This window comes from Danio rerio, chromosome 10, assembly GCF_049306965.1.
Source record: "Danio rerio strain Tuebingen ecotype United States chromosome 10, GRCz12tu, whole genome shotgun sequence".
Taxonomy (NCBI): Eukaryota; Metazoa; Chordata; class Actinopteri; order Cypriniformes; family Danionidae; genus Danio; species Danio rerio.
In genome coordinates this window covers 18,317,027-18,338,472 of record NC_133185.1, presented here as the reverse complement: position 1 = coordinate 18,338,472, position 21,446 = coordinate 18,317,027, and the positions used below count along the sequence as shown (strand labels likewise).

The 21,446-nt window shown below is 35.2% G+C and overlaps 1 protein-coding gene across 3 annotated transcripts; it reads right to left on the bottom strand.

The window, feature by feature from the left end:
- Positions 1-20,660, bottom strand: lmnb1 (lamin B1). Of its 3 annotated transcripts, none has more exons than XM_005155556.5 (12): positions 20,621-20,660; positions 19,975-20,343; positions 17,312-17,468; positions 16,207-16,332; positions 13,443-13,613; positions 13,161-13,286; positions 9,105-9,325; positions 7,240-7,465; positions 5,895-5,999; positions 5,630-5,749; positions 4,319-4,429; positions 1-1,111 (listed from the first exon to the last, which is right to left on the bottom strand). In XM_005155556.5, exons 2-12 carry the CDS (start codon positions 20,334-20,336, stop codon positions 1,070-1,072), a joined length of 1,767 nt encoding a protein of 588 aa, XP_005155613.1. In that variant the 5' UTR covers positions 20,337-20,343; positions 20,621-20,660; the 3' UTR covers positions 1-1,069.
- Positions 20,661-21,446: the final 786 nt, after the last annotated feature.

Genomic DNA, 21,446 nt, shown 5'->3' with positions numbered 1-21,446 from the left:
TACATTCAATCAGCGCTTTATTTAATCATTTGAAAAACAAAGACTGCAGCAAAATTAAAAGCATGCAAGTGACAATTCCTAAAATAAAATGTTAATTAAAAATGTATACATAAGGCTAGTGTTTGTTAGACAGTACATACAAAAGCAGTACAAAATACAATTTCAGCATTTCAGCCCTGACAATGATCTGTAAAAAAATACAGTACTGAAACTTGAGGTTTAAGAGCTTTCACGCCGTAATCACTCGGAACAATCAACTGATCATATTAGCAGGCAATATTTTTTAATGCCTGCTGATATGATGTCTTAATTATCACAGTCCTCATTGGAGCAGATGTGCCGAATCACTGTGGCAATCTACAGTGAAAGAGAGATGCCTTTCAGACCCAAAACTGAAACTCTTCGGCAGGAATGACTACGGTTTGAGACTTGCCTGGTACATCAAATCCAATAAATACCAGTATACCTCACATACAGAAACAATTCACTGATTCAGCATAGGAGGATTAAGTAGTAAATTGTCACTTCTCAAACATAATGGGTTTACAAAACTTGGCAAAACAAAATTTTCCAGGCGAACACCAAGTATGACCATTGAAATTGATCATTTGACTAGTTAGTCAAGTCTCTGGCCATCAATCATGTGCTGCTTAAGAGACGTTTTAGGCCTGTGATCATGTAGTGAATTACCTTTAAACAGCTGCTTTTAAATACAATAACAAAAATTAAACTACCATGCAAATGTGTCTATCTGTATTAACTTTTCTAAAAACTATTAGCCATTATAAAAACTCTATAGAAAGACCTAAATGCCATCTTATAAAATGAATATAAACATGATTTAAAAGAAAAAAAAATTTGTCACAGGATCTGACGTGTATGGGTCTAAAAGCAACCTCAGTCGAAACTCACACACAAAAAAAGAAAAACATTTGGTTCATTATACTTAAGTGGATAAACATTCACAGAAAAAACAAACTGAGGTGAAAAAGGTAAATGAAAGCTAAGAGAACTCAGAAAACACCACATGGGAAGCTTTAAACTGGCAGCTGTGCTGGCTGTAATGAGATCACATGATCAAACATCCTCTCTTAGCAGCGCGTGGATCTCCCTGTGAAAACAAATAGGTTTATACCTTCAGCTTACACACAAATGCAGTGCATGCATAGTATTCACAGCTCTTTACTCTTCACATTTTGTTATAAATGGAGGCTACGGAGCTGATACAGGGTTTCTACAGATATCACAATGTCAAATTTAAGAATTTTTAAGACCTTTAATTATTAAATTTAAGACCCATATCACAATATTAAAAACACGCATACAAAGTGAAAATGAAGACAACATTACTGGTAAAATAAATGTATTCAAATTGAACAGAACTTAAGTTAGATGCACCATTGATCTACAGAAAAAACAAACAAACAAACAAACATTAAGGCTGATTTATACTTTTGCCTGGCGCCGCATCGCAGATCTCATGAAACGGACGAGGCTGTTATACTCTGCATTCGCCATTGAGATATTCTTTTAAATGACAGGGGCGGTCAAAAAAAAAAAAAAAACGCACCGTAAAATCAGACGGATAAACAGAAGTAGAAAGTTTCTAAAACTACGTCATATCATTTGTATCATTCAAGATTTTTAATCTAATTGTTTTTTTTATTATTTTTATAATTTATTATAATGATTTTAAAGATTTTTATTTGATTCATCGCTTGCTTTTGTTCATATCTAGGACAGTTCTACCCGTTAAAGTTAAATATTAAATGGCAACAGAACATGGGTTGCTCTACAATTATGTTTTTTATTATGGCAAGAATAAAATAAAAAAATAAAAAAGTACACTAACTAAAAATACTGACTTTTTTATTTTTATTTTGCCCAGTCAACAATTTAAAAAGTGAAAATTTAGATTTGTATTTTAAATCTTTTTTTGTAATTGTAAGTATGCATCTCATATTGTTATATGAATATTATTGTATGTAAATGTTCCTGTCTATTGGCCGATTGTGATGATTGACTGCAGGTGCTGTGTAAAGCTTTCTCACTATTTCTTGTGTTCTCCCATTTGTAATGCTTTACCTGATGAAGACCATGTCGGTCGAAATGTGACATTAAAGACTTTTTTGAGAGCTAAAGTGGCAGTGTGCTGATTTTCTTTGGATCTTTTGCATCTGCCTCAAAGACTTTCTCTCACTCAACAATTTACACATTACTGTCTGGCTAGTTTGTCCTCTATTTATATGCTAAAAAGGCAATAATGGTATTATATTCCTTTCCAGTTATCAAAGACATAATTTGTTACTTATAGTTTTGTAACTATTAAATTGCTTTAAATTAAAAATTGTAATATATACATCAGTGTAAAACCTATGAATAGTGGAAAAACATATTCTGTAATATTAAACCACCTGGGTCTCCACTTTTGCATGGCCTCTATTTTTGTTTTAACAAACTTATACCTCCAGTTTTTCCAAACTTTTCCAAAAACTTTCCCCTTTCCCATGGCTGTTGCTATTTCTAGCCAAGTGTTATTGGTCATCTGCATTCTTTCACTTACGTCGCATTTCACAACTGCGTCCCTTCATCAGTAGCAAGGATGCTGAGACTGTCATCCATGCATTTGTCTCCTCACGCATCGACTACTGTAATGCTCTTTTTATTGGCCTGCCTGCTAGCCTCATCTGTAGATTACAGTATATTCAAAACTCTGCAGCTAGAATAATCACTCATACCAACCGTTCGGCTCACATAACCCCAATCTTGTATGATCTTCATTGGCTCCCGGTTGCATACCGGATTAAATTCAAAATTCTCCTCCTTGCATTTAGATCCTTAAATAACCTTGCACCCTCCTATCTCTGCAACATGTTTGTCCCCTACACCCCAACTCGCTCTTTACGGTCTGCTGACTCTGGCCTTCTTGCTGTCCCTCGGTATCGCCTCTCTTCAATGGGGGGCAGATCATTTAGTGTTATTGCACCCAAACTCTGGAACTCTCTACCACACTCACTCCGCTCTGCTAATAATATCTCTGAATTCAAATCCTTACTTAAGACTCACTTATTTTCTGAATGCTTCGCATCTGATCTGCCAAACTGACCACTTAATCTGATCCACCACTATCCTGCTCATATGTCTCTTAGGTCTTGTTTGTGTTATTTAAGTTTGTTATATTTGACCTCATGTATGTTTGTTTATCTTTTTGTTGCATTCTTTGTAAAGTGTCCTTGAACTCTGGAAAGGCGCTATATAAATAAAAATTATTATTATTATTATTATTATTATCTGGTTCTCCCTATGATAACACATGGACAAATCATAAAGATGTCTATACAGTACAGTCTTCAAAGCGTTTCATATTCAACTCAAATCAAATGTGGCGCCGCGCGAACTGTTCATCAGAGTCTCAAAAAATTGTGCGCTCCGCCAGCCGAAATCATGTTGTGCACACCCAAAGCGAACCTCCGCAAAACACATCGATGACATCACTTTCGCCACGTGCACTGAGTTCAATAACAGAAAGCTGATTGGCTATTGCATGTTGGTCTCATTTGTAGTTGTAATGCCGCAAATTACAATTGGACGAGTGAAATAAAGAACTACAACACCACAAAAACCAAGCAACAATAACAAAAAAAAGAATTTAAATGAGCATTAGATGTAGCGTTACATGGACATCGGAAAAATAGGACCTGTGCAAAAATATAAAACAGCAAATTTAAGATATTTTAAGAAATTCAAAAAATTAAATTTTTATTTTTATTTTTATTTGAGACTTTAAGACCCCGCAGTAGGCTTGGGCGGTAATACGGTATTACAGATCGACGCTGTCTGAGCATGCACAGTAATACCGGATACCTGGGTAAAATAGGGAGGAGGTTTGACGGTATTAAAATTTGGATACCGCCCAAGCTTACCCCACAGAAACCCTGTCATAGGTGTAGGATTACTGCTGGTATTCTGTACCCATCCCAGATCTGTGCTTTAATACAATACTGTCAAACAATTCCCATTCCTAAAATTACAAATCCTTTAGAATCAACTGAATTTACCAGAGGTAAATGATCAAATCACGTTGTTCAATGAACATGGGGAAAGGACAAATGCTTTATTATTATAAATTTGGAACGAGGACAAACTGTTCATATTTGTCCAGGAAATAATGAGTTAATACATTTTGGAAGACATTTGTATCATAACTAAATGTGAAAAACAGGAAGTGCTGTGAAAACTTTGGATTCACTGTGCATTTAATGACTAATAGGCTTGATGCATGCAATGGATAAAGCTGATGTGTGCTTTGATCTCAGACCTGCTGGTGATAGAAATGCTCCTCAATGACTTCAGCTTCCTTTTCTTCCTCCTCATCGTCGTCTTCATCTTCCACTGCAGTCTTGAATACTGTGCTTCTCACAGCTACTTCCTGTAATGACAGTGATGCTTCAAACCACCAATTTTTTGCCCTCTACTGATGAACACAGATAAACATGTTTTCATTCAAAGATGCTACTTGAATGTATGCGCAAAGCTGGAATATTGCATATAAGCCATGTGAATAAAGCAGCGTTTCCATCCAAGTAGTTAAAGAGAACAAAATCGTCACTTCCTGATAAACTGGCACCAAATCTCAAAAGCAACAATAGAATTTGCTGCGGTAGAAAAAGCTGGGTCAATCCTTTCTTTATTTAATAAATTACTTGCGCCTCAGAAGACGATGTTGACACGCAACACGTGGAGAGATGCTCTTGAGAGTTCTAGAGGTAATTAATAATATACCAACACCAAACCTGAAATGGTTAAAGCATTTTAGAATGACCAAAAAAACATTTTAGATGTTTTACAATGCGGTTGGCCTGCTGGCTTATCCATTCACACACATTTTTATCATCACATGATCTCTCTTAGCAAAATTACATGACTTTAAGGGGCATACTGAAATTTGTTTGGCAAAAGTGTTTCCATTGTAGTTTATGCGCATCTTATCAAATAAAAGTTTATCCTACTCACTTATGTGCATTTTTAAAACTTATGCACTTCTTGCCATTTCCAACAAGTTTTTTTTTATTTTTTATGCGCATATCCAAAATGAGCATAAAAATAGGTGGATGCAAATGTAGCTAATGACACTAAAGATTTAAGTGTCCAGCTTAGAAATAAGCTGGACACTTTTTTGTGGGTGGCACAGTGTGTAGCACAATTGCCTCACAGCAAGAAAGTCGCTGGTTCGAGCCTTGCCTGGGTCAGTTGGCATTTGTGTAGTGTGTACATGTTCTCAGTGTCCACATGGGTTTCCTCCGGGTGCTCCGGTTTCCCGCACAATTCCAAAGACATGTGGTACAGGTGAATTGGGTAAGCTAAAACTGTCTGAAGCGCATGTCTGTGATTGGGTGCATATGGATGTTTTTCTAGTGATGGGTTGCAGCTGGAAGGACATGCGCTGCGTAAAACAAATGCTGGAAAAATCGATGGTTCATTCCGCTGTGGTTACCCCGATTAAAAGGGACTAAGCCAAAAAGGAAATGAATTAATGTTTGTTTTTTGTTTTTAATATAAGAAGCTCTAATTTTCCAACAACTACATCCATGCGTTTCCACGCTGTTAGTGAATGACAGTGCCATCTTACCTCTCCTGCTGGGCTCAAAAGAGCCACTTTTATGTTCTCCCCAGTCCCCCATGAAGGCTGGTTCTTCCATATCAGGTCAGCAGGAGGGTTGGAGCTTATGCCTGCATTAGATGCCCAGATCTGAAAAATGAAAAGCACACAGAAAAAAAAACAGATGAAAAAAAAAGAAGACCAGACGGCACCCTGTGAATACACATGCTGATTTTAACCTAATTTCGCAGAGTATTTGGTTCAACTACAAAAGTGTATAAAGATATTTGTGTACCGTCACTTTCTGTCCAGCCTTCAGATTGTATTTTGCAGTGAATTTATATGTTGCAGTAACTTCTCCAATAGTCCTGGTCAGCTGAAATCCTGCCATCGGCTGGTCCTGATACACATGTACATAAAAAAAAACATAGCAAATAAAATAAATTACAAACAAAATTGTCAAGTTCAATCCAATTGTTATTATAAAATGCACATTTAAACCTCATTCCTTCATGTCGGAAAATATATTCATCAAGTCTGATTTATACCTCTACATCGAGTAATTACAAGGTATGCACCATAGGGTATGGTAGTGTTGTCACAATACTGAAATTAATACCAATCAGTGCTGAAATTTTAAAAACGTCCATTTCTCGTTAACATTTGAGCGCATTAATCAACACCGCTGATCTGCCATTGTGTTCACGTGCTCCACGGAAATGACTGTGATTGGCAGTAAAGGTTATTAGTTCACTGAACTTCACTGATGTTTGCGGAGTTTAAATACAGATACAGGGACATTGAAGCTTTTTAAAGCACCGAAGATCAGCTGGTCTGTCTAGAAGTGGACATACGATGTCATACGAATCTGCTCTGATTGTTGGGGAAAAAGTAATATTACAATTTTACATCTACCCTATCTCTTTAAAAAAAAAAAAAAGTAAAAAAAAATGCAAATTAAAACATAACATAAAACATTTATATTCACATTGCCTCTTTAAAAAGTAACTAACAAATTCAGTTACGTTTTATTTTTTTTTTTAAGTGATTATAGATTGTAATGCATTACTTTTTCCCCCAACACAGCATGAATCAACCGATCTTTGTGGCTTCTGGGTCCACACACTGTCCTCACCACTAATATAGTCGCAAAAGCATGCTTTTTTTTTTGGTCTTTCTGAATTTACATTAAGTGTTTGTTGAAACACTGACAACAATGTGCATTTTTATCTCAACTGTGCTTTAGCGCTTCACTTGCCATGCGAACACTCAGAAACTCAACACACCGACACGTGAGGAAACGTGGTGTCAACAACAGATTTACATACTAAGAGGTGATTGGACAGGTCCAATAATGTAAAAGGTAATCAAAAGTATACAAAGGTGGAACGTTTTTGCTTTTGCTGGAAGTTGTTTAATCAACAAACCAACATTAATTACACATATTCTGAACACAGGATGCACCAAACTGTGGGAGAACAACGGGACAATATTTTTTTACCTAGATCCCTTTACTAAAATAGAGCAAATCACAACTATTTTTAATGCACTGTTAAAGTAATAACACTGCAGCCAGGCAAGTATCCACGTTTTAAATATCATTAACTAGTTAGTGTGCAACAATGGTTAGACAGATGCACCTGCTCAGAGTTGTTGTGCAAGCGGATGAACTTCCCATCTACATCCAGCTCATCGATGGAGACGTTTCCAGTGGCAGATGCAGAATGAGCGATACTGACACTGCTGCTTGCCTCCGACTCCTCCACATCCACACGCTTTCTCTTGCCACGGGTAGTACGAACACTGCGACTGGAGGATGCTCGTGACACAGTCACACGAGATGAAGGACTTGGAGACAGTTTCAACCTGACAGAAAAGGCAGGGTGCTAGGGTGAACTCACGATCAGCAGTTCAATTTCAATATTCACATTTATAAAAAAAACAATCCACAAAGTAAACTGGAATTTTTGTCTAGATAAAAAAAAACCCAAAGATTGTCAACTATCATTTGGTGGGTAAATCCAGTGTTTGAGTATTAGTGTATCCTTTAGCATGGCACACAGAAAATCACGTGTTAATAGTTTAGTTTAGACTTCTAATGTTTTAAATCAGGGGTCACCAACCCCGTTCTGGGAGAGATGCCTTCCTGTAGATTTCAGCTACTTTAACTCTGATCAAACACACCTGAATCAATTAATTATGACCTGAAGCAGCACTTAATAACTACAGATAGATGTGTTTGATCAGGGTTGCATCTGAAATCTGCGGGAAGGTAGCTCTCCAGGAACAGGTTTGGTAGCCCCTGTTCTAAACCAACCATAAAACCAAAAACTGCTTGTAACAATTCCATCCTGCAGGAAAAATTCTATATGGCTGCAGGAAAAATGTTCTGGCATTGCAGGCTTTGGGGTACACAAACCAAGTCCGATTTCATCCTCCAATTGGGGAAGGTGGGATTAGCTATGGTATACGGTTTTATGACAGTAAAACAGTGCCTCAATGTTAATATAAATTGGCATCACGCAGTTTGTATGCATTCCCTAATTACAACAACCATGACGGAGAAGAACAGATTGTAAACATTTTCCAGTATCATTGATCCATTCAGTGTCAAAAAAAAAAAAAAGTGATGTAGAGAGTATGTGCATCTACTTAATGAAAACAAAGAATGATGGTGAGTTTGCTAGAACCAGAGAAGTTTACAATAGGCTATAGAACCAGTGAAGCTTATTAAATTTAAAAAAAAAAAAATCAAATAGGCTAATAGTTTAAAGGTGCCCAATAAAAAAAAAAATCTGGGTAGATCTAGGTATAGTCGAATAAGAGATCAATAAATGGAAATGGCTGTACCGCGAGCCTCGGACACCATTGTTTCCTTGTTCTCATGTAAATTGCATCAGTTTAATTAAAAAATTTTGCGACCAAAATTTTTTTTATTTTTTTTTTTAATTCAAGGTCTTACCAGTGCAACCAGCCATTCAAGGGTATACAAAGAGCAAGCAATGTAGGTAGTATGTGCATCTACTTAATGAAAACAAAGAATGATGGCGAGTTTGCCGGAACCAGTGAAGTTTACAATAGGCTATAGAACCATTGAAGCTTATCAAATAAAAAAATAAATAAATAAATAAAAAATAATAATAAAAAAAATTAAATCAAACGGGCTAATATTTTAAAGTTGCCCAATAAAGAAAATCTGGGTTTATCTAGGTATATTCGAATAAGAGATCAATATATGGAAATGGTTGTACCGTGAGCCTCAGGCAACATTGTTTCCTTGTTCATGTAAATTCCATAAAGTTTAATTTTTCATTGGTGTGACTTTTTTAAATTAAATGCAGCATTTTGATTGCTGGAATTTTGGAATTGGATTTTTTGATAGCTTGGAAACTAACGTTAAAACAACAAATAAGATATAATATCACAAATAGCTCACTCGAACCTGGGGCCCTTTGGTCAAAAATCAAAACATACTTTTGCATAAACATTAAATTGCTTAATTTACCTTTCTTCTTCTCCCTCCAGAAGCTTTCTGTAAGCATTGATCTCCATGTCCAGCGCTAGTTTGACGTCCAGCAGTTGCTCATACTCATCCAGCTGCTGCTGCATCTTGGCTCTGATCTCAGCAATCTCGCGCTCTTTCTCTGCCAGCAACCTACGGCTTAAATCTTTCTCATGGCTAAGAGCCCCCTCCAGTTCATTAATGCGATCCTGCCAGGCACGAGCCTGATAAAAGAAACAAAATGGCAAGATAATATTACTGCACATATAGACCTTTTTCTTAGAACCCAAACTTACCTATTATGCTTTGCGCGAATGAATGAGGATTATTCCACCTTCTGGTCGGCATGTGATGCCTATAAAGTCACATTTGGACAGTTTTGAAAAGATAGTTTTAATCTAATTTACTTGCTTTTGAGATTTTGAACTACTATAATTGTTGATTAGCAGCGCCTCCTGGACTGTTTATTTTAAAAAACATCTAATGAGATGGAAAATAAACACTGAGACTCATTTACCCTTATTGTCAGACGGCATCTTGTGCCGTTTAAATAGAGCGCCATCACTAAAGTCAACATATTCCCTTTTCTTCAAAATATATAACTAGGGATGCTCAAAATAATCGATTAACCGTTAACCGAAAGGGTGCGTTTGTGACCGATTAATGCTATCAGTTAAACAATAAAAATTATTATTTTATATATTTTTAATTTGACTGCATAAGGGGCCGATTGAATGCGCCTTTGCGTTAAGAGGGGCATCTTTTGCACGAGGCTCATTCCAGAGCAGCAGTTTGTGTTGTCAAGACAACTACAGAGAGCTTTTAAAGAGCTTGGTTTCCGCTACATTCATTCTTCCATGGCAGGGAACAAAATGCATCCCGCCGCAGGCTACATTACCCATTCAAATCATTCAGTTATTGTTGTTGTTGTTTTTAATAGCGAATTATAAATCGCACCAAAACGTATTAAAAGGTAAGTGGATTATAACAGCGAAAACTTTTCTGTAACCGTATAGTGCTGTGCGCTATTGTTTAATCCTTTGGGGTTACGTGCTAACTGACTGACTGACAGGTGCGCGATGCGTGAGCCCAGCAAACACGCAGAAGCTTTCAGTTAAGATGAACACAGTTTCTATAGTTATACTTTATTTAAAGATAAAGTATGACTCTGTATATCTCTGTAATCACTCTATCTTGTTGGAGTTTATAGCAGTTTCACTTTACTTCAAGACAAATTATTGCCGCTCTGAAGGTCTAATCGCTGTTTTAAGTTATCCAGAGCTGGATGAATGTACAAATGCTGAATATCACAATATTATTAAATATTACAATTGTAACAACAGACAGCAACACTTTTGCACAATCGATACCCAGCTGATTCAGTCGATTCATAAGAGGGCCGCGCTTTCTTCTCTTCTTTTTTCCTTGTCAACAAAGGCAGTGAGGTGCGCCTCGCGTTTTTGGAATGAAAAAAGCACGTTAGCTGTGGTCGGCCACTTGTTTAACTGCAAGACATACTTAACTTTGGGGGACGATAACGTATAACCCGTGGCTACAGACACATTTGCCAAAGAAGCAAAATGGAAGAAGAATATTGCTGTTTAAAACAGACGTGTTGATGCCAAAAAAAGCTTATTTTACAGCTTATAAAGCACGTATGCACATTAATGCAATATCATATTTAAACAACAAAACTGTTTACAAAAAGTCAACATATATGCGCGTGTTGTCTTTTCATCACGCATCGCGCACTTGAACCACGAGGGAAAGGAAACCATCAGGACATTTTCTTTAAAATAATGATTTCTATTAAAAAATGTAAAAAGGTTTTGTGATTATAATAATAACAGCGGGGCATTAAATAAATGCATATTTTCCGTGGAGTGGACAATTTGAGGAAGTCTGCTATTTTAATTTGATGGAAGAAAAAAAACATGATTGGGAAAAAAAACAGCCTATGCCGGTTATTAAAAAGAATCAGTCAGTATTTTCGTTTTGTAATATAAATTAATTATTTAAGTGAAAATAATTTAGGGCAGTCTTATTTATTTTATTTAGTTTATTCTGTTCTTCTGTGCTAAACACTGCAGGTGCGTGAAAATGCTCTGTTGTAGTGTTCTGTTATTAATATGCTAGCATATAAAAAATAAATCAGTATTTTAAAATGCAATATTTAATTTGTCGGACACAAAATAGTCACATCAATTTGTTTAATATAAAATTAATAGTAATCTGACCAGTTAACCGTTAATAACCGATTAATGAGCGGCGGTTGTCGGTTAGCAAAATTAACCGAAATTAGCATCCCTATATATAACTAACCCAAACAAAATGTAATTCACCAATATGTTTGACATGCATACATAGCCTCTTACTAACTCATTAAGTGACAAAATGAAAATAAAGTTGCATTTTAAAATGACAGAAAACACACATACCGTAGTAAAAAAATACTCCACCAACTAACTAAAACAAACATAGCTGCTCCCAATTTGAATCGACGTACAAATCAGCCACACTAGTGTCAGTAACATAGTTTTATTGGTGATTTTTGGAAATTGCATGGCTTACATACCTCTTAAGTTTCATGCCAGTAATATGGGTTGCTCTTAATAATGCGATTTATTGTGCAATAAATGAAAATAAGAACTTTTTGATGCAGTGATGTAATGCAACATTTTTTTTTTAAATGAAGAAATTAAATAAAAAAAAAACAAATCTGCCCTGTCGGAGGTAGGGCTTAGGCTGTGTCTCCACCATAGACTAAGACACAGAGAGTGAGAAGACAGACTACGCCAGTTCAATAGAAGGCGTAGACAACTGTTTGTGTATTTGACAGTTCTTGCACAACTGATCATGTGCTGTCTGAGGACACTGTGCGAGTGAGGGAGTGCTTCAACCAGTGATTCTCTGTGGTTCTCTTATTGCAAATCGAACTGTGAAAAAGTATATTTTAAGAATAGAAAAAAATTATAAAAAGTTTAATATTGACTATGGTACTATTTATTTACATTTATTATTTTATATTTGTTTAGGATATGTTTTCACATTCTGATTCCAATGCCTGATTATTAAAGTGATAAAAAGACATTATTTTAAATATTCTTAAGCATAAAATAGTCTACATTATATGAAAGAGCGTACTTACATTAAATATTGTCATACTGGGATTATATATATTGAATAGCATAAAATACAATAATATTGTTTATCAAAATACTTTTTGGGTCGATATATTGTACAACAAAAATTAGATAGCGATACACCTGTAGACAATCTATTTTTATTTTAACGTATGATCTGAAAATAAAGTAACATTTTGTGGTAAAATCATTATGAATTCAAACAATTTAGACTTTAAGCTTTAAAAGTCAGCATAAGAGTTAAGCATTTATGATACTAATGTGAAGTAATAAATAATTTGCCATTTGCCTAAGCAACTTTTGTCATTTTATTTTTTATTGTTGAATCTGACAGCTTTGAACAGGATGTAATCAAAGTAGGCATGTTCAAAATTTCTGGCTTGAAAAAAAAAATCCCTTTCTCCTATAAAATGGCTTGTTTTTGTTTTGTTTTTTCAAGCTAGTGCATAATTGCTGCACAAATGGATATTTAAAAATACACTACTATCATAATTAGTAATGTTTGTGCAGTTTCATTTCAGAGCTTAAGAATGCATGACTACAGGAAAATGATGTTCTTGTTTTACTAAAAACAATAGCTAAACAAACATCCACTCAATGTTTTATTAAAAGTATATTATTTTAAAAAATCATTGCTACATCACACCGTGTGTGCATGAGTATACTTTAACAGGGTTTCAAGTAAAGCATGAGTAACAATTCAGATATCTCATTACTCAAGTGTCCCTTCCTATTTAATTAAAACAACTGTGCTTAGAGCTGATAAAAACAAATAAAAACACTATAAAGTGTGATATCCAATGACTAACAATGAACAACAACATTTAGATTTCACTTATTTTTAACAGTGTGGGGAATGTTAATGTAAAAGTGTGTTCATCTAACTGGTGTACACTGATAACAGACAGTAAAATACCTCTTTCTGCAGATTTGCAAGTTGACCTGCCAAACTCTCAACTCTCAGTGTAGACTCTCGAAGCTCCTCACGGGCCATACTAGCTGAAGAGCTGTTCATCTCAGATGACAAACGAATGTTCTCCAGCTAAAACAAACATAGAAATCTTCGAGAAATGCTAAGAGGAACTAAATAAACTTTCAGAGGAAGTTATGCAGGAAGTTCTTTACATAGAGAGCTGAGATGTGCAAATCTTTCATAAGCCATCTGACTGAATGTGATATTGTTAACGTGTGTGGTTACCTTGGACACGTATGTCTGCTCCATCTCCTCCTTATAAAGTTTGACTTGCTCATCATGCTGCTGTCTCATGTCAGTCAGAGCCTGAGCCAGTTTAAACTCATACTCCATCTGACGACCTGAATCCACCTCGACAAGACGGGTCTCATGTCTACGACGTGTATCTTTGATTTCCTGTCAACAATAAAACAGTTCAGTGCACTTCAGTAGGCAATATTCTTTTTAGGGATGTTAACAGTTTTTTTTAAAGTATTGAGTTTTTTTAAAGTATTGAGACAATCAGCAACTAGTATGACAGAGATGAAATGGATTAATCAATATTTACTAAATAACGAAAGAGAAAGTGCGCAAGAATATTAGTGCAAAAATCACAAAATTCACAGTGGTCAAAAACAGGAAGTCAACCTTTCATAAGTTTATTAATAAACAAACAAAAACATATTACAAATTACAATTGCCATTTTCAGTTTCTGTTCAACAAGTAAAATAAAGCAAGCCTATATATTTAGTCAGATTAAACTTAGTAAGGATGCTCATTTCGGTTAATTTTGACAACCTGCAACCACAGCTCGTTAACCGAATATTAACCGTTAACAGATTCATATTAAAATATTATACAATAAAAAAATATTGACGTGCCTATGTTGTGTGACGCATTAAATATTGCATTTTAAAATACTTGTTTATTTTACCATGCAAACAGCATAAAGAACATAACAGAGCATATCCACGAACCTGCTGTGTTTTCAGCAGCATAGAAAAACAGAATAAAACAAATAGGCCTGCTCTAGATATTTTTTACTTAAATGACAAAGTTAGATAACAAGATGAAAACACTGACTGAATCCTTTTTTAGAACCGGCATATGCTGTTTGTCCGATAATGTTTTTTTCTTCCGTCAAATAAAAAAAATAGGCCACCTCAAATAGATTGCTCCAAGGAAAATATGCATTTAATTAATGCCCCGCTGTTAGTATTATATTCCAAAACCTCTGTCAACATTTTTAATAAAGTCATTAGTTTAAAAAGATTATGTCTTTATGATTTATTTCCTCGGTCTCACTCGCGGTTCATGTGCGCGCGCTGTGTGTAATGTAAGACAATGAGCCTTAAGGCTCCATGTTGACTTTTTGTAAAGTATAGACTACTACATAGCATATAACAATTTTGTTGTTTACATATGATATTGCATTAATTTGCATAGATGTTTTATAAGCCACTGTAGCAGGCTAAAAGCTGTGGATTGCATCTGTTGTGTAAGGCAAGTTTAATCTGCATTAATATCTTACTTGGCAATTTTCAGCATATATGCCTATTTTAATAAAGTGTTATGCTAATATCACTGCACAGGCAATATATTTAAATACACTGAAAATTACTCTCATAGCTTAATATTTTTTTGAGGATGTTTTCTGGTATTCTTCTGCACATTTCAGGAATCTTGCGGTCTATGGTGAATGAGGGAGCCAGGGCTGGGCGAAATGACAAATACAACTTTACTTCAAAAACTTTGCTAGCTGTCATTTAATGATCAAATTTAATCGATCTAGTTACAACTACATACAGTAATTTAATAATAATAATAATAATAATAATAACCATCATGTAAACCATTTCACCAAATTACAATTAAAGTAAAACAATTGTTTAAAGCGGGACATTTTTCCAAGATTATTTATTTCCCGGTTATTTATTCTTGTTTATTTTAACATGAACATAAATGTAAAAATTATTCTTATTTAGCGTTTTATCAGTTCATATTAAATTACTCATGCTGGGCTAGTGGGTTACATTTTATTGCTTTTAATTGAGTTGCTGCACTAAGCAAGTTTTTCAATGTTGATATTTACAGTACTGAACATCTTTGCGACTGGGTCATGTAATTTATCTGGAAACAGCAACATTGAATTCCAACATGAGATTGGTAGCGGTACATTTACAAGGAGTTTCATCATAGCAGCCAATGAAATGAGACCGCTATTGGCTACTCTCTGAGCTGGGGTATTTGCATAAAGTGTTCTAATTGGCTCATGCTTCCATTGGTGCTTGAAAAGTTGAGAATTTCTTAACTTCTGCAGTAAGTGGAGCAGTGCCATCCACAATTCAGTTTGCCATTGCTTGACGTCATCCATTTAAAGTGAATTGGAAGCATTTATGCTGATCACCATATGACTCAGACATACAGTTCCTTTCATATGCATGTCTGGTCCATTAATCGTCTTATCAATTACTTCTCATCGCAAAAAATACAAAGTGTGAACCCTGCAAACAATGCAATTTCTTTTTGCATCTTCATATTTCCCCTAAAAAGTCTAAATGCTTTTATGCACTAATAAAGCGACCATAACGTTAAACACTGTGGTCTAGCTATTTTTTTTTTTGTGGTGTAGGTTGTTGAAGCCTAATAAATCAAATAGGAGATAAAGATGGAAATTATTAAAATGATTTTTAAAATCAATTAAAATACACAAATAAGATTTATTTTGATTGCATATAAAATTTACATCCATTTGGATTACATACAATTAAATGAATACAATTTGTGATAGATATTAGTTAAACAAATGAAACAAAAAAAAAAAAACATATTTGTGAATAATATTAATCCAATGTGTTTTAAATTAAGAACAAGCATTTAAAACACATTCTTCTCCCATTCTTGATTCTTTTTTTTTTTTTTAATCAAATATTTGGTGTGTAAGCCTTTTCAGGCATTGGTTTGTTTTATAAACACTTGTTTAGTTTCAGAGTTCTGAATGGGACTAACCTCTTCAAACATGTTTTTCCTAAATTCAAGTTCCTCCATAAGGCTCTGACAGCGGTTCTCCAGATCCACACGCAGCAGGGTCTCATCTGACAGCTGCTTCTTAGCGGAGATCAACCCTCCTTCCAACTTAATGACACAAACACTTAAATCACAAACTGCATCACTATTTTGCTAATGGAAATATGCAAGTCATAAACTCATTTCAAAATTGAGGAACAAAGCAAGTTAATGATTTATATTAACAGAAATATAATTTCTATATCTTGTGATCCACCTTTGAGCACATTAGAATATTTTTGTATATTAACGTTTGGATTTATTTACAGTAATCAAACAACAACATCATGGACTACTAGCAAAATGGCTTGATTATGGTCACAATTTAAGTAAATGCATAACTCGCTGGCTAAGTTTCCATCCACTTATTTTATAAACCTTTTGAAATGTTTTCTTAAAAAAAAAACCTGATGAAATGGCCAGGATGCACATAAATAAATAAATAAATAAATATTTAAATAATGCTGCCCAAACAGTCCATAGGCATTGTCTTTCCAGGCACAAGTCATTTATTATAAAAAAAAAAAGAGAGAAAAAAGAAATTCTGCTTTTCTTTTTGATATTTGGTGGCAGTTTATCAGAAAGTGACTATTCAGTTCTCTTTGACACATTGGATGAGAATGCTGCTTTATTTGCAAATAAACCAATATTATAGTTTCAATGTAATTTAATTAACTTTAAATTTCAGGATGGAAACAGCTACTAAGCCAAGAATGTCATCAGTCATTCTTAACCATCTGAACTTATTTTGCATCCTTAATCATAACTAAACCCAACTACTACCTTGCTAAATAATAATAATAATAATAATAATAATAATGATAAGCAGCTGATTAGTAGTTATTTGTGCAAAGTTAATAGTTTGCTAACAGCGTGACTTAAAATAAAGTGTGACCATTTGTGTGTGTGTGTGTGTTATGTAATTTGATTCATATTTGAAGGATATTTAGGAGAATGTGAATAAAAAACAATGTTTTTTTCCCCAAGTTTTGTTTGAATCATTTTGGACCTACGCCTGCTGTTTCAGTCCAATCAGACTGTCACATACCTCCTGGACACGGATCTGCAGATCAGATAGAGTGTTTTCCAGAGTCTTCCTTTCAGAGACGGCTGTGTTTAGTGCAGCTTCTTTAGCGTTCAACAGGGCTTCAACATCTTTTAGTCGGTTCTGAGAGCTGGTGAGGTCAGCATCTTTCTTGGCATATCTGTGACAACAGATCATAATCATAAGCTGGACAACCGGTACTCGTTTTATATCAACTGACAGAGAATGCTGTATATATTTTACTATGCTTTGCAGAGATCTACTTTATGTTACCACACATCATGGCTGTATTCAGCCAATTATACAGCCCTGAACATAATGTAAGAGACCATTACAATTTATTATCCTTCACTGTATTTTTCATATTTAGAGATTCATGTCGAGTAAAATTCATTTGAGTTTTACTTTAGAAACCACCTAGGTCTTTAAGATTTAAATAAGGAATAATATCATATAGCGCATTTATTTGCAGAAAATGACAATGGGTAAAGTACTCAATGTTTTCGGACCTTAAATACTAGAATAAATATGCATACTTTATATAAATAAATATTTAATCATGTTAAAATAATATATATTTTATATTGACCTACTATCACTTTCTGCAAATGCACGCTGTCATTTTAAATTTAGAAGACATATTTGTAAGTGGCTTAAAAATATATATATACCCAAATCAAATTAACATTTTACTTGAAACATCCAAAAAGTTTACCAAGAATAGCCACATTTCAACCATCCATTCAGGTTCTCGAGTGTGCCCCTTCAAGACCAATAACTTTAGTTTAAAAGGGGGTTAACTACTTCTTGAGTGCATCAAAGAACTTCTTGATATCGATATGAAGCATTACTCCGGTTTTTAATCTAGGGTCTACCACATTGCACTGGCAGAAAGCATAACAGTACAAGGGAAGATGGAGGAGGAACTGAAATCTCTTTAGATTTCTTAGTTTAAGTAAATTAAATAGATAAATGCATTTTCTTTTGTAAAAAAATCATTGTGCATACTTTTGGACTAAAAGCCCTATAAGGGTGTATTGTGCAGTTTGATAATTAACACAGATGCAACTGAATAAAGATGTCATATTTGTGGAAAAAAACAACAACATAAATATTAGTTTAACATGACTGAAGTTGCACGGACTGCACTCTTAAAACCAGAAATCTATTCAATTAATATTTTTACACTAAAACATCAATGCAGGAGTCTCTAATCCAGAAACAGAAAACCAATTTTCCCATCTCTATTGTCATCATGCTTGTTTCTACTTTCCAGTCCTGCTAATATAATTTTGGGGATGAACCTGGCTTCATGGCTTGAGGTTGGAGGTTTGAGCCAGGCTGGTCTGTTGATGGTTTGGTCTTGAACTAACTTAACTTGATCATGATTAGGAAGCTAATAATCAAGATACTTTCAAGTTTATTATTCGTGCTTCTGTAATCTCCAAAGCTCTTTCTCTTGAGGTGAACTTAAAATCTGCAGAATGCTGCTGGAATGTGTGGAATGTCTCACACACAGCCGAGACTGGCTAGAAGACATGATCGGTCCAACCATAAGCTTTTTCTTTCTAATTTTGAATGGAAGGTTTATTTAATCTTAAAAAAAAACAGTCATCTACAGACCCTTATATCACCACAAGCAAAAGTCTTTCCTTTCATTTTTAGAATAACAAATACATTTTCTTTTCATGAAATCTAAAGAGATTTTGTATATTCAAGAGGTGAATGAATCAAGGTTCAATCAAAAAAGTATTTGGAAGAGAAGTTATTGCTTAACATGACAAATCATTTTCATTCACGTCTGCATTGGCTAATCAAGCTCTTTCTAGGTATACTAGAAGCTTTCAAGCATGCATGTTGAAGGAAGATGGAGCTAAACTACGCAGGACACTGGCGCTCCAGGATCAAAACAGAGTTTGGGCACCCCTGGTGTAAAATCACTGATCAAACTTCTACATGAATTCAGAAGATGACTTGTTGGGTTTTGAGACAGTGGGTTCGGAAAGACATGTCAACTCTCATTTTCAGAATGACTTATTCTGACTTTAACTGACTCTATAACAGAATATCAAAACATTTGTTACTCACATTAGAAGACATACAAAGAGCCGATTCACACTGAAACTCTAAAGCAGCTGCTGAACATTCACATCTTCCAGCTGCTCTACACCAATAAGACTGTTCAGTGTAAAGCACTGAAACAACACTAACGACTGCTGCTCCTGTCAATCAAGCAACAAATGCAGGTCACAACTCTGATGAATAAATTAGTCTAAAATGTGCAATACGGTCTCCCAATGTGCATGGCAATAAAACTGGTTAGTGTGAGACCAATTCATCACACATCTACTCAAATCCCTAGTTAGAAAAGGACAGCTGACAGGTCCTATATGATGGCAAGCTTTGGGCTAACAACTGAGATTTCCAATGTAGAAAGCTGAAAAACTCTAAACAAAAAACTCTAAAAGGCCAGGAATGGGGTATACATTTTTTATTTAAGTGATCAAATTAAAAAAATTATTCTCTCAACTAATGGTAACACATAGCCAGTTGTTATGCATGTAGCAGTGATAGGTCAGCGGAAGCTGCTTGTAATAGTTTCTAAATAATTCTAAAAATCTGCTCTGGATAAAAAAAAAAAAACTTTATATTTTTAAATTACTCACGTGTGCTGTAGCTGCTCTTGCTCGCTTTTAATCTTGCCCAGTTCAATCTGCAATCGTGCGCGCTCCCGTGCCGTGTCATCAAGCGCCTTCCGTGCGTCCGCCAGCTCGGTTTCGTAGAGTGTTCTGAGCCCCGTGAGCTCGCGGTTCCGCACATCCTCTCGTTCTCTGATCTGTATTTGCAGGACGCTGTTCTCGGACTCCAGACTACGGACTGTGTCGATGTAGGCGGCAAGCCGGTCATTGAGCTGCTGCAGCTCCTCTTTCTCTTGCAGCCTGGAGATCCGCGCGGGGCTCAGTGGAGTGCTGCTGGTGCCGCGGGACAACGACTGCTGCCCGGCCGGAGTACACGCCGCGCTCGCCATTCTTCAGCTGAATTATGAGTAAAACAAGATTCACTGTGAATTATAAATGTCTGGTCATTCTTCGACTAAATAACCACCAGATGAGGATTTAACGTGAATAGCAAACATCTAATCAAATGAATCAACGCTAATGACTACGAATACGACAAAAACGATTTACCTTGTGGTAAAGTATAAAAACAAAACACCTAACAAAGTGTAACCCTAAAAGTGATCTTCTAGACACTACTGTATCCTACATTAGTATTAATGTGAAATATAAAATAAATGTTTAGGTGTCTTACTGTGAGTCCAGTGGCATGAAAGAATGAACTGAACTAATATGGCCGCTCATCAGAACCACGCTGACATGTGACCACATACGCTCAATCAGCAACCTCCACGTCATCAGACGGTCAACGGTGCAGTTGAGACAAAATTCAAACAGCACACAAATACGCGCTGAAAGTATCATTTAATATGCACGTGCCCTTCGCTCTTGTTATAATGAATATAAACAAAGTAACAATCCAATGTAGTCAGACTACATTTTACGCGATGATTTTGGTCGATAACTGTAATCAACAACAAAACAGAATTGAGATGTTAGAAAAGAAGAAAAAAAAAATAACGATTTTTTTTCCAACACATTTTTCCAAACATAATTGTTTTAATAACTCATCTCTAATAACTGATTAATTTTATTTTTGCCATAATGACAGTAAATATTAGATATTTTTCTTTAGCTTAAATTTCTATACAGCTTAAAGTGACATTTAAAGGCTTAACTAAGTTAATTAGGTTAACTCGACAGGTTAGGGTAATTAGGCAAGTTATTATAAAACGATGGTTTGTTCTGTAGACTATCGGGATAAAATCAGCTTGAAGGGGCTAATAATTTTGACCTTAAAATGGCTTTTTAAAATATTTAAACTGATGTTATTCTGGCCGAAATTAAATAAATACTCTCCAGAAAAAAAAATATCTGACATACTGTGAAAATTTCCTTGCTCTGCTAAACATTATTTGGGAAATATTTAAATATATATATATATATAGAGAGAGAGAGAGAGAGAGAGAGAGAGAGAGATGTGTGTGTGTGTGTGCGCGCGCGCGCGCATGTAGAAACTG

Coding starts and splice junctions, on each gene's coding strand:
- lmnb1 (XM_005155556.5), bottom strand. CDS start 20,336: ATGGCGAGCGCGGCGTGTACTCCGGCCGGGCAGCAGTCGTTGTCCCGC. Junction 17,469..19,974: donor CAAGAGCAGCTACAGCACAC/GTGAGTAATTTA, acceptor CTGTTGTCACAG/ATATGCCAAGAAAGATGCTG. Junction 13,287..13,442: donor AGCAGACATACGTGTCCAAG/GTAACCACACAC, acceptor TGTTTGTTTTAG/CTGGAGAACATTCGTTTGTC.